The sequence below is a fragment of the Alexandromys fortis genome, unplaced genomic scaffold (genome assembly GCF_014885135.2).
Source record: "Alexandromys fortis isolate MF-2015 unplaced genomic scaffold, M_Fortis_MF-2015_v1.1 scaffold_89, whole genome shotgun sequence".
Classification (NCBI taxonomy): Eukaryota; Metazoa; Chordata; class Mammalia; order Rodentia; family Cricetidae; genus Alexandromys; species Alexandromys fortis.
Window position 1 is genome coordinate 1397399 of NW_026067973.1, and position 13597 is coordinate 1410995.

General features: G+C 52.5%; 1 protein-coding gene across 1 annotated transcript in view; it reads left to right on the forward strand.

Moving 5' to 3' along the window:
• The window catches only part of Dscaml1 (DS cell adhesion molecule like 1), a 310097-nt gene that overhangs the window by 231599 nt on the left and 64901 nt on the right, over positions 1 to 13597 (forward strand). The window contains exons 6-9 of the mRNA XM_050156418.1: positions 1511 to 1783; positions 10756 to 11034; positions 11415 to 11534; positions 12418 to 12594. Coding sequence (XP_050012375.1) covers positions 1511 to 1783; positions 10756 to 11034; positions 11415 to 11534; positions 12418 to 12594 — 849 coding nt within the window. The remainder of the gene's footprint in view (positions 1 to 1510; positions 1784 to 10755; positions 11035 to 11414; positions 11535 to 12417; positions 12595 to 13597) is intronic.

The following is a 13597-nucleotide window of genomic DNA, read 5'->3' on the forward strand; positions in this document are numbered from 1 at the left end:
CTCTCTCTCTCTCTCTCTCTCTCTCTCTCTCTCTCTCTCTCTCTCTCTCTCTCTCTTTCTAACCTGTCCACCACAGTCCCATCAACCATTCTTGTGTGTGAGTGTGTGTCTGGTAGAGTCCACCCCATTCTCCTCCCCCTTCACTCCCACAATCCAGCCTGACCATCCTATCCACCCCATCAAATCACTCTGGGCCCCCAGTGCTCTGTGCACCTGCTAGCATCTGCCAGCCCCCAGCAGGGTCTTAAAAGGGCAAAAATAGATAGAAGTAGGGCATACTCAACCTTAATACTAGTGAACTCCCGGCATGCTCCACAGAACCAGGCCTGCTCCAGGGGCTGTAGAAAGCCAGGGGCCTGGAGATCATGTTCTCAAGTGCAAGGCCTAAGTCTTCAGGAGGAGAAGATTGAAACTAAGGTCAGAGTTGGGTGACTCCCAGAGATAGGCGATGTGGAGGAGTAGAAGAGTCCCCAGGGTGCTAGCCACCCCTTCCCTCAGTTCTCTAAGTTCACATGGTGAGAGCCATCTCCTCTAATGGCCTTAGACCTCTCAGTCCAACTGGTCCTCTCTGGACCCTATCAGTGACATCTAACCCAAGGGCAAGAGGACAAGGAAACTGTCATAATGGACGCCGGTCCAGGGGTGCTGCCAGTTCACCTGAGGCAGGGAAAGGCATGCAAATGGAGATTATTCTAAACTCACTTATTCTAGCTCTCCCATCCCACATAACAAGTCTGAGGCCATTATTCAGCCAAGCCCCTGTATCCCTGTCTGCATTGGATCAGGAACAGATCCAGAGCCCTGGGAGACTTTCTAGTTCTGTCCTGGAGTTCCCCAACGCTCTTTAGTACTGTCCCTTCATGGTGACCTCCACGCTTCCTTCTCCCCCTCCCACAAGGCTACCTGCCAGTCAGTCTAGATGAGGATGCTCCCACCCCCAGCCAATGTGGTCAGAACCCAGATTTGTAGCCCTTTCTCGGGTACCCCCAACACAATTCCCCTGATTGGAAGAAACAACATGTGGGTTCATATGGCCAAGACCTTGCTGCCTTTTTGATAGTTTATTACTAAATGGGAGGTTCTTGGGGTACGAATGCAGTGTGAGCAGGCAGAAAAAAAGGCATGAGGTCTCTGCTTCACTATTGACACCCCAATCCTAGTTTCTCCCTAAATAAGGATTCACCTGGCCCAGTCCTGGTGGTTCCCTATAGTGGCTGTGGATTGGCTTCATCCAGTCCCATAAAGGACTGGATTCTTGCAATAAACATGTGTGGCTCATGCCTGTTTGCAACTATTTCACAATGACAACATTGAGCTCTGGGGTCACATGGGTGACCCCAATCCTGGCAATCTCTGAACTTAACTGAGAGTCCTCCCTCTGCCCTCACCCGGTTTCTAGCCCCAGGGGTAAGGCTCAGGGACCAAGCAAGAGAGAAGAGCCCCACCACAAAATGGCACTGGCTCATGGCGCCACCTGCCCCTCCTCTCCACTTTCCCCCAAACTCCCCAGGACCCCCCAGCATCCGGGCCATGAGGAACATCACAGCCGTCGCTGGGCGGGACACACTCATCAACTGCAGGGTCATCGGCTACCCCTACTACTCCATCAAATGGTACAAGGACGCCCTGCTGCTGCCGGATAACCACCGCCAGGTGGTGTTTGAGAACGGGACTCTCAAGCTGACCGACGTGCAGAAAGGCATGGATGAGGGGGAGTACCTGTGCAGTGTTCTCATCCAGCCGCAGCTTTCCATCAGCCAGAGCGTCCACGTTGCCGTCAAAGGTAAGGCCCTCCCCGCCTGGAGTCGTTGCCTGCCTGCCTTCCGGGGTTGTTGGTGCAGGTGTCCAGCAGAAGGCAATTGCCAGTGAGTAGAAGCCCAAGGAAGACCAAACGGGCTTGACTTTTAGGAGAAAGGTGATGGATGCAAGGCTAAAAGCTGCAGGAAGAAAAACAAACAAACAGCACTGACCCAGGGGTTTGAAAGCTCAGTTGTAGACAAGGGAAGGCTGTATGTTTTCTGGGCAAGGGTTCAGCTAAGGGATGATGGCCTACCCTGGGTGACCGATGTCAGGAAAGAGCCACAAGGTACTCAGTAGGGCCACCCTGGAGAGCAGCAGCAGGAGGCCAGGGTAGAGGAAACATACCAACCACCCTGGCTCTATCCTGGGCCCAGTATGAACACTTCCAGCCTCCGTGGTGACATGGGAAAGACTATCTGCTAGTTCCCTGAGACCTGGAGCTCAGTCACCAACCTACTCAAAGCTCTCTTGTTCACCTGACGGGTGACTGGAGCAGGAATCTGGGTGTGTGCTATGTGTCTATGGTAGCCCCTCAGAGGCCATCCCCTAAGTCTTCAGGTACACTGATTTTAAAGGAACGATTCAGAGGCTTCTGCTCCTTTGGCTCTGGGATGGTGTAAGTTATGGGAACCCCAAATACATCCTTTGGGATCCACAGGCATGGCAGTTATCTAGAGAGTGCCTGGGATGAGGGTCCTGTGAGTTCTAGGAACAGAAGAAGTGGATTCTGCTAGACCTGACCAGGAAATACCAGAAGAGGATGCAGGCCCGAGGAGGACAGTCTGGGAACCTAGAATTGGCTCCAGCTTCCACCTCAAGAACAGAGGCAACCTGTGGTGTTTGGAGAGCCACAGAGGAAGCCAATGCCCTTGAGACCAGGGAGGGGCCCCTGTAACGGGGCATCCCTTCTGCAGATATCATTCACTCGGGAGAAACAGGGGAAGCTGGAAAGACCTCTTCCCCATACCATATAGAGAAAAGAGGGAGGGACAATTAACCAGGAAGGGGAAGCAAAGCAGAGCCCAGGGTCCGGGGGAGAAAGAAAGAACACAGCCCAGGACCAAGAAGGCCCAACACATGGGGAGCCCTTGAAGGTCTCGGACCTGGAGTCTTTCCAGATCTGACACTGAAAGGGGCATTGCACATGCCCAGGGCAAGGGCTGTCTGGGGGGAAAGTGTTTGGGGGAACACATGCTGTATTTGATGGTGGCCCCTCCATGTGTGATGATAATGAACTCATGGATGGGAAGGCCCAGGAATCTCACAGTCACAGTGAAAGGTGGAATAAGCCCTCCTCCCTCTGCCTCTTATCTTTTAGTCATCTGACTCGCCCTGAGCAGTTCTCAGGGCCGGGTCACATGCATCCTGTGTACCCACCCTGCCACCTGTCACAACGCCAGACAGCCCGTGTTTGTTGAACCAAATCTGAGATATTAGTCTGGATTGGAGTAACTTGCAGGAAGCCACACTGTGAGCTCCAAGAACAGGGGGCTTTGTGGCTCTTTCAGGCCTGAGAAAGAGAGCTGGGGTGCACATTAGCAGTGCCATCCCCCTGCTTCAGGCTGCCGCAGTGCCAGGGTGTTCCCTATTTAATGCCCTCTCTGCGCAGCCCCTGGCCCACGCGCTAGCACCGCAACCCCATTCCATACCTAGGAAAATGGACTTGGCACTGATGTGGCACAGCTCCACCTGCCCTGCTTCCACCCCACTGGGCATCACAGAAGCCCGTATCCATTTCCGTTACAAGCAATGGGCCGAGAGCATACAGTGTAAACATCACATATTAAAACATCTAACCTCTGCTCTGCTCCCTGTGCCCAATGCTCCAGAAAGCATTTGGCCGGGTTTGTCAGCTAAAAGAAAAAACAACAACAACAACAACAATAATAACAAGGCTCCAGCAAGCCTCAGAGTACTGAGAACACCCTGAAAGCTGCTCCCTGCTCATCAATTATTCAGCCCCATTCAGGGAGCGATCAGTCCTAATGAATTGAATCTGATGCATTCAGGCTCAGCAACTCGCTGGGCCTATAGTGATAGTACAGCGTGACAATGTCTCCCAGCCCAAGGAGAGGGGTGAAGAGGACATGAGCACATGACTCTGCGTGTGCGTATCTGTATTGTGTGTGCTTGTGTGTCTGACTCTGTGTATCTGTTTTGTATGCGCCTGTGTATCTATAAGTCTGTGTCTGATTGTTTATCTATGTATATGTCTCTGTGTCTGTATATCTGTGTATCTGTCTGTCTGTGAATGTGTGGATCTATGTTTGTGTCTGTATTTCTGTCTGAGTACCTATGGCTGTGTGTCTATTTGTGTGTATCTGACTGTGTCTATCTGTGTGTCTGTCTGTGTATAATACAGGCTTGTGTGCAAACCTTCCTGCTCCCCCTCATCAGGGTCTGAAAAAAAATGCCAATATGCAACCATAGGAGGGGTGGGCCCCTGTTTTTTCTCCAGACCAGCCACTCCTATAAGGGACTGGAAGCCAGTTCCCCCACCACTCGGAAAGCTTGGTTCCTCCACCCCCACCCTCTCGCTCAGCTCCCCCACCTCATTAGAATGCACTTTTGCAGAAGAGCCCATCAAAGCTGATTACGATCACGCTGCTTGATTAGCGGCTGTGCTCTTCCAAGAGCTCCCCAAGGAGGGGGGGGGAGGAGGAGGTGCCCCTGGGTATGGCAAGGGGCCCCAACTCCAGGGAGGAAGGAGTGGAGACAGGAGTAACACTCCAAACCCCATGGCTACTGGACATTGGAAAGTGCATCATGTCGGGGAATCAGATTGGGACAGAGAACAGAAAAGTATGTCAAGGCCCCTCCCCAACCCCCGCTTCTCTCTGGGGCCAAGACTGGTGGACCAGGTGCGGCCAAATCCATGCTGCTTTGTGAGCTGGAAAAGTAACTGCTGACTCCAGTCCTTCCGGGGACTGCCTGTCTGCTAATGAAATTTTCAATCAGTGAGCCAAGATCAGAACATACCCGACATGCAAACACGCATGTGTGCAGAGATGTGTGGGGTATGCACACACATGTACAAACTACATGCACAATCAAGGGTCAAAAGTAGCACACCAGCCCACTCATTCTGGGGCAGATTCATGTACACGCGTGTGAGCAGTTTTGTGTTCACAATGCTTCCTCCTGCAAGACAACATCCCTGACCCGTGAAAGGCAGCTATGGGTGGTTCTGTGAAACATTGCTCAAGAGCTCCTGCCAGGCACAGTGAGGCAGGAAAAGCAGAAGAGGGAGGGGGACGAGGGTGATCTGAGAACTTACTGGGCTTGGTACGCACAGCACCGAAAGGCAAGGGGAACCAGTCTCCGAGAGGCAGCCCTTGTCTCTGAACTTCTGGAATGATCCCTGGCAGGATGCTAAACGGAGTGCACACAGATCCAACCTAGATGGTGACTTTTGAGGCCTCTGTACCTAAAAAGTAAGGTGTCATGAAAAGGTCTCTTGGTACAGACTGAATGTTTTATTAACCAGGAGTAGGGCCTACCACCAGGACCTCTTGGCATGGTTCTGTGGGGAAATGTCTCCATCCCCACCTCTGAATCTCTAGGAGCCCCTGCAGGAAGAGTGAAGGCAGGAGGCATGCTCTGACTGGACTGAGGACACACCAAGTCCCCATAGAGCAAGCTAGCAGAAGAGGGGACTCGCCCCCACACAGACACTCTTCTCCTCAAATGCTCCTACCTCAGACCCACACACATATGTCCCTATCTACTCAGTGCATAGCTTCAGCCATAGCTGGAGGAGGCTCCTGTGGGAAGCCCTCTCCCACTCCCATGAGTGGCTGGGGATGGGAGGCTCTGTGATCTGAAGATTTAAGCAACCCACCCACCCGAATGCCTGCTATTGGTGGAGATGGTTTGAAAGAAGCCCTGCCGATAGCCGCAGGCAGGGGGCACCACGGGCTCCGCAGGAGGAGAACTGCCTAGTTCTACCATGACAACCTCTAGAAAAGGCTCTGCTTGTAGCCAAGTTTCCTTGGGAACATAGAGCAAGCAACCTCCTTCCGGGACAGATAGGGCTGGTGGTGGCGCAGGCGATAAGAATGGGAAAGCATCCACCCCATGTTCATTCACCTGGTAGTGGCTGTGCACCTACTGTGTTCCTGGCACTCTTTCTGTTTCGCCAACACAGGCGTGTTCAAAACACAAAACTACCCACCCTCCAGGAGTAATCAGACGGTATGTACAATGTGTAATATTAAGTCTGAATCAGGACAAGGAGATACGAGTACCAAGGCGGGGGGGGGGGGGGGAAACCTTGTGGTCAGGGAAAGCCTTCCCAGGAAGGGATAGTTGTGATAAAAACTGAAGAAACACGTGCTTATTTTAAAAAATAATTAGATTTATTGAAACATCTGTGAAATTAATTGGCCTACCTCCACCATTGTGTGTGTGTGTGTGCATGTGTGTGTGTGTGTGTGTGTGTGTGTGATACACTCTTATACGTATGGGCACATGTGCTGTGCATGCGTGTGGAGGCCGGAAGAGGACACCAGGTGTTCTGCTCTGTCACCTTCTTCCCTAGGACAGGACCTCATGCTGAACCTGAGCTGAGCTCGTGGTCACAGCAACAGTGATCTTCCTGTCTGCCCACAACAGCACTGAGGTTGTGGACAAGTACCACCACACGGGACTCCCCACCCCCACTCCCACAGTTACTGAGATCCTCTCTCAAATCTTCATGTTTGTGTGGCAAGTACTCTTAGCCATCTCGCCAGACCTGAAACCCCTCCATTTTATAGAGGAAGAAGCCAAGGCTCAGAGGCAGAGGCCAGGTGGTTGTGACAAGGCACTTGCCCATGGTCACTTGCAGGAGCAACAGAGTCTAGACTTCAAATGTCCCAGCCCCAGACATAGATCTTCCTTGTGTCCGTGCTGTGTGGACAGAGAGGCTCTGTCTTCCCACAGTGCACACTCTGCTAGCAGGTGCAGTAAATAAAAGGCTCAGCCTCAAAGACAGATGATAAGAGACCCCATAAAGCATTTATGGGCTGGGCTGGTGGTCAGCTCCGCGTGACACTTGCAAACAAGTGTCTATAAAGGCTTTATGGCAGCCAGATGCTGCATGGCGGCCACAATTTCTGCATCTTTGTCGAGACTCTGGCCTCTGGCCCCTACACTGGTGTGGTATCATGCTCCAGGAAAGAAGTCGCTGGCTAGGTGACACTCCAGGCCAGCTACTGCAGAAGTGTAGGGACACGGGGCACAAGCTTGCAGCTGCAGTTGACACTGATCAAAGCAGATGGTCAGGGACCCTCCCCACGACTCCTACAATTGGTTCCCGGGTACAGGGGAAGATGGCATACAGCATCTGACCCTGAATTTAGAGGCAATGTACCTAAATGATGGGTCTTCCCCTCTGGGAATCCAAAGCCTAATAAATCATGTGGTGTTTTTTGTTTTTGTTTTATCAAATATCCCACGACTACTGAGAATCCCCTTGCCCACAGCGCTCTTCTTGGGGCTAAGCAGCCTACACAGCAGCCAGGAACCCTAGTTTGTTCTCCCCCAAGGCTATCTCTGAGGGTTGTCTGAAGGAGCTGCAGAGTCCCTGCCCCAAGCAGCCCTGGCCCTTCCGCAGTCTGCAGAGGGATTTGTGGCTTTTCCTTAGCAGAAATGAGCAAAGGTCTGCTCACCCCAGGTGGGGTACTAACTGGTCAAAGAAATTATTACACTCAAGTCTAGCTCAGTGAAGCGGTGGTTTATTGGGATTATTTACAGAAGCATTAGGTAAGGGGTTACTTAGAGAAGCACTCACGCCAGGAAAGCTGCACCCCTGAAGCTCAGCAGGAGGGGTCAGTCTACTCCGCCCCGCAACTGTTGGCAGTTTTTAGCACCTTGGGGGGGGGCTTGTGAATCTTCTATGTTTCACGAGCTTTCCTGATTGTATGAGTGTCTGTCTGTCCTTCCTCTAGGAGGGACTATATCAGTATAGGGTGAAGAGCTATAGGCAAGTAAGTGATGGAGCTTCTGCCTCGGTGGCATAACGGAACTTATGATGGCTATGTTATGGAGAGCAACTGTTGTGACCGACCTCTGAGGAGCTGACTGGTCATATGTCACATAGGACATCAAAGAGCTCTGGATCAGTTCTACCTGTATGACTAACCCCCAGCATGGGTGCCGGCTGCTGCTTTTAAGCTGCCTCTCAAGCGATCTTCCATGCCATTCTACCGACTAGAAAGGAAGGACAGTCCTCAGTGGTCTCTGTCCTACAGCTCAGCCTGGTTCCCTTCCCTCATCATGTGTATTATTTTGTATGCATGTGTGTCAGCCCAAATGCCAGGGCTCCCTGAGGCTGTGGTCACTTCCCGAGGACACCTGCTTCTGCTGAGTCCTTTGTCTGTGTCCAGGGGGCACTGGCCCAGTAATCATGAAGGACAGTGTCTAACCTCTCCCAAAGCTCTCCATCTACAGCTTAGGCAGGTTTCTGCTTCCCTTGTTCACACGGCGGCAATGCCTTCGCAGGACAGATATTTCATAAATATTCCATGAACTGGCTAGTTAATGAATTAACCTGCCTTAGAAACTTACACCGCTCCGTAAATCCTTCCTGACTGAGAGAGACGGTCTCCCCGCTGAGCAAAACCGCCTAACCCAGCGTCACTCTCTCTGCCTTGTTGCTCTGCCTCTCCTGGAAATGGACTCAGACTACCCAGGCCTTGGCCAAATGTCCTATCCTCCGGCCCCTGGAGTTCACTGCCGTCATAAAGCCCTGCTCACAGTCCAGAGGTTCCTAGGTCCCGAGAGCTGAATTAGTGCTACAATAGAAAAGGTCTGGCCCTAGGAAGGGCTAAGGAGAAGCTCTGGACATAGTCGCAGGACAGCAGCACTGGGAGAGATATTGGGGCTCCTCTTAGTCTCTCTGGACCCCTACTCTATATCTACCCCACTCCTGTCCACCACACAGGAGACCCCATGAGGTCACCCTGAGAGGGATATGTAGACATATAACTTATTTACATATCTAATGTGCATTTATGGAGTACCTACAATATTTATGCAGTAAATGCTCCTATTATACAAGTCCTAGCTCCAAGCCTCAGGACTATGGCAGCAGTCAGGTCTGCACTGGATTATTGAAGCAATTGTGTCAAAAAAAAAAAAAAAAAAAACAGAAGGAGGCCTAGAGGACTAGGTGTGACCTACTCTTCCTCTCTCTCTCTCTCTCTCTCTCTCTCTCTCTCTCTCTCTCGCTCACACACACACACACACACACACACACACGGGAGTTCACAATGGCCTAGGGAGAGCAGTTTCTCTGGGAACTCTTACTAAAGGGCATTGGGCCATTGTTAGAGCCTGCGTTTCAGAGAAAGGTATATAGAGATGTCCATGGCCCGGGACCACCCCCCTCAGGACCAGGGACAATACCCCACCACCTCCAATAACAGGGATGTATCGATCTGACCAATGGCCAGAGCCCTAGGATATCTGGCTGAGGTCTAGGACCTGGCCAAAGCCAAAACAGGTCTGGAATTGGATGGGTGAATGCTGGTTAGTGGATGGGGAGCTCATAGCGGTGGGTGAGGGCATGCCAGGCAGCCCCCTGAGCAAGGCTCAGACATGGGAAATCCCCCTAGTTGGAGTGGAGGGCAGGGTGAGGGGGCATTTGAAGGCCAGCTGAGCCCCTGATGGGAGTCATGGAAGCAGTACCTTTCCTAACTGCCACATCCTCCAGACCAGCGGCTCTTGGTCAAGAAACACCACCACCCTACCCCACCCCAGATCCGGAGGATCTATGTACACATCTGGCTGCTTCCTTCCGAACCCTGGGAGTCCGTGTGTCTGCAAGGCCTGCCTGTGCACACCGCTGTGGCTGTGTCTCTGGACAGGCCTGAGGTGGAATAGCAACACTGGCTTCCAAAGAGGGGTGGGCTGGAGCCTGGGAGAAGGCTGGAGACCGTGGGCAGCCTTGTAATTTAATTATTCGACTCCAGAAAGGAGACCTCATCTACTCATGCTCATCCTTGTTAAGCTAATTGTCTGTCTCCTTCACTCTCCTCTCCCCCCCATGCGCTGGGGAAGTTGCTGCCGCCTAATTGAGTTATCATAAAGATAATGGCTGATGTTCTCGCTAGCACGGAGAGAGGAGGATCCATCTCACAGCGACTCAGGCTGCAGACAGGCCCCACCACTACCACCCAGGGCCCGAGATGAGGGCAGCTGGGTGACGAGAGTTAGTTCTACCCAAGGAGCCCTCCGCGTGGCCACCTGAGAGGGAACAGGTTCCGTTTTCTGTTTTAGCACACCTTGGGAGACAAAAGGGCCTGCCGTGTGTACATTTGCGGTTTTTCTCAAAAGGCAGCTATGCCGCTTAAGGAAAGGAGCCTTGACTTGGAAAGCAGATGGATCAGGTTTCAAGTCACCTCCCATAGCCTGTCCCAGTCATGGTGCTTCTGAACCTCAGTCTTTCCCTCTGTAAAACGGGACCATCCAAGCCCCAGGTCCACAGCTGATAGAAGGATTCCGTGAGATTCCTTTGCATACGTAAAGTTTCTACATGCTAATGGCCATGGAGAGGGACCAAGTTAATGAGACGACCTCGTCTGGAGACACCTGCTTTAGGCAAGTGCTCATGGAGAGGGTAGGGCGAGAATCTGCACGGGCCTTCCTCACCTCTCCCTGTACATCTCATCTCTATCTACCACAGGCCCCCAAAAGGCCAGGAGATGGATGCCAAGATGAGAATTTATACACAGGCGAAGCAGTGGGTCAGGACGCTCATGAGGCAAGCGCAAGGCCCAATCTGAGAGATGGGCAGGTTAAGACAGAGACCGGGAGCCATGGTCTAGGTATATAGGTGGACAAGATCCAGAGACCTAGGGAGATGGATTCCAGGCCTGTCCCACGGTCAGTGAAAGGCCAGACTGCCCCCCTCTCCAGACAGTGACCAGGGTGGGTGACTGGCACTTGACCGTAATCCTTTTGTCCCTCCAGTACCCCCTCTGATCCAACCCTTCGAGTTCCCGCCCGCCTCCATCGGCCAGCTGCTCTATATCCCCTGTGTGGTGTCCTCGGGGGACATGCCCATCCGCATCACCTGGAGAAAGGACGGACAGGTGATCATCTCGGGCTCGGGCGTGACCATCGAGAGCAAAGAATTCATGAGCTCCCTGCAGATCTCCAGCGTCTCCCTCAAGCACAACGGCAACTACACTTGCATCGCCAGCAATGCAGCGGCCACCGTGAGCCGGGAGCGTCAGCTCATCGTGCGTGGTGAGCGGGTCAGGCCAGCCCTCGGAAGGGGTGGGAGACCAAGAGCATCTTTCTAGTGATCCACTTGGAATTATAAGCTCTTGGTAAGGTGGTTCTGGCTGGATTCTTAGAGATACTCAAGCCTTTTCCTTTCAGACCTAGAGTGGAGGGCATCTTTACTTGGTCAGCAGTGGGCACAGGCAGATTTGGGACCCCCGACTCTGAGCTCCCACTGTGGTTCTTGTGCACGCTCTCCATCTTTGTGTGACTTCACAGGCTGTCTGCTCCCAATGATGTAATGATCCAAGAAGACCTGATTCTTCTAGAAGAGGCTCCCTGACTTAGGGGACCCATCAGAAACTGACAGCCTCTTTTTCTCACTGCTCCCCTTCTTTCCACAGTGCCCCCTCGATTTGTGGTGCAGCCCAACAACCAGGATGGCATCTATGGCAAAGCTGGGGTACTCAACTGCTCAGTAGATGGCTACCCACCACCGAAGGTCATGTGGAAGCATGCCAAAGGTGAGCCAGGTGGAGTCTGTGAGAGGAGCAGGGGGGACCAGGAGGCTGCTTGGATGGACCTAGGAACTGTTCTCCCATGCAACTTCCAGTCCTGAGAGTAGTGAACTCTGAACTTGAGGAACCCCTGCACCCAATGATCTAGAAGTCATTCTTAGCCATGCCAGGCTGAGGAACAATATGATGCTGAATCCAAATTTCCTAAAAGTTTGCTTTTTGTGATGCTGAGGATCAAACCAAGGGCCTCATGTGTGACAGGCATGTCCTCCACCACCGAGAAACATCCACAGCCCCCAAGGCTCCTCTCATCCCTACCACTTGACCTCCTGCCTCCCTAAAGCTAGTTTGTATTGATTGCTTTCTCCACCCTGGCCCGCCCATCCTAGGGTCTTATCTAGTGTGAGATCTTGGTCCTCTCCCAGCCCAGCCTCATCACAAGGATACATTTGGTATCCAACTAGACACCACATGATGGACCATCCATGACTGATGTTGGGGTTGGAGGGGTACACAAGACCCCCTGTGGAAGACAGCTGGCCTTTCCCTGGGCCTGACTGCATGTGACCAGGCAACTGTCATATGAGAACTCAATCTCCTCCTGGCCCATTGCCAAGTTGACCAAGGAATTCACTCCAGCTAGTTCAGTAACAAAGTGGGCTCTGCCTGAGGTACTGCCCCAGTCATTTCTGTGCCTCAGGGCCAGATCCAGACCAGGAGGTACTTCACATTGTGCAGTAGGAGCTGCGTGGTGCCATTTCTATGAGACGATGTAACTCTGCTGTGAAATGCCCTCAGGTGGGCAAGAGGGCTTTATCAGGCCTCTCCTAAGGTGCTAGGTTAAACCCACTCCCAACACCCCTCTAACTGCTGCCTCCCCTCCTTTCAGGGAGTGGGAACCCCCAGCAATATCACCCAGTGCCCCTCACTGGCCGCATCCAGATCCTGCCCAACAGCTCCCTGCTGATACGCCACGTCCTGGAAGAGGACATTGGCTACTACCTCTGCCAGGCCAGCAATGGTGTGGGCACCGACATCAGCAAGGCCATGTTCCTCACCGTCAAGAGTGAGTATTGCCCCCCACTCCAGGCCTGCCTAGGCTCACCAAGACGAGTCTTGGCTCTCCCCGATGCTTATCCATCCTCCCACTGGGATGCTGCTTTTCTGTTCAGAAAGAGCAAGGTTGCTCAGAGGTGAGCTTGGGAGCCTCCCAGAGGTTTATCCAAAACAGAGGCACACTCTGACTTGTCTCAAGACAAGAATGTGGGTTCTGATAGCTGTCTGGTAATTTTTCGGATCATTATCAGCTGGTAATTCAATCTCAATACCTATATCAAACAACCTCTTTCTGTTCCTTGGTTCATATTCAGCTGTGTACAGCCTGTTTACAGACTCAGAAGGAAGATACAGGTCCACCGTGTAGGTTGGAAAACTAGATTCCCCAGTCCCGGTCTAGTAATGACCTGTGTGACCTAGGGAAGGACATTTTGTCTCTTGTCTCTTGACTAATACAGCAACTGAATGTGAGTGGAGGCGCCTAGGGACAACACAACTCTGTAACTCTGACTTCTCGGAGAATGGCCTCCAAATTCCCTACCACAGCCACCTGGATGGCCCTGAAGCCACTGTTCTCTCCCGTCCCTGGGTTCCATTAGGTACCACAGTAGCCATTCATGCCTGGTGAGCCTTACTCCTATGTGGGCTTAGGACCCTTTGTCATGGGTCCCCAAGAACCACGTCAGGGCAAGTGTTTCTGAGGTCCTGGGTCAGGAAATGGACTTAGGAAGGTGGAGAGGACAACCTAAGTTTTGGTGTTCACCAGCCAAATGTGATTCTGGGAGCTGTGATGTCACTACTGTGGGACACATACGTCCACCTTAAACCACGTTTTCCCTATCTATGAAGACAATATAATGGCCCACGGCACAGTCTGTGTCCAGTCCTTCATGTATGTCAGCCAGCCAGTGTGGTCCTGACCGGGCACAGATATGGCCAGCGGTGGCCTTCTTTCCAGCGTCCCTCTAGGGTAGCTACAGAGAGCTGCAGAGCCCATGTGCAGTCCACCCCGC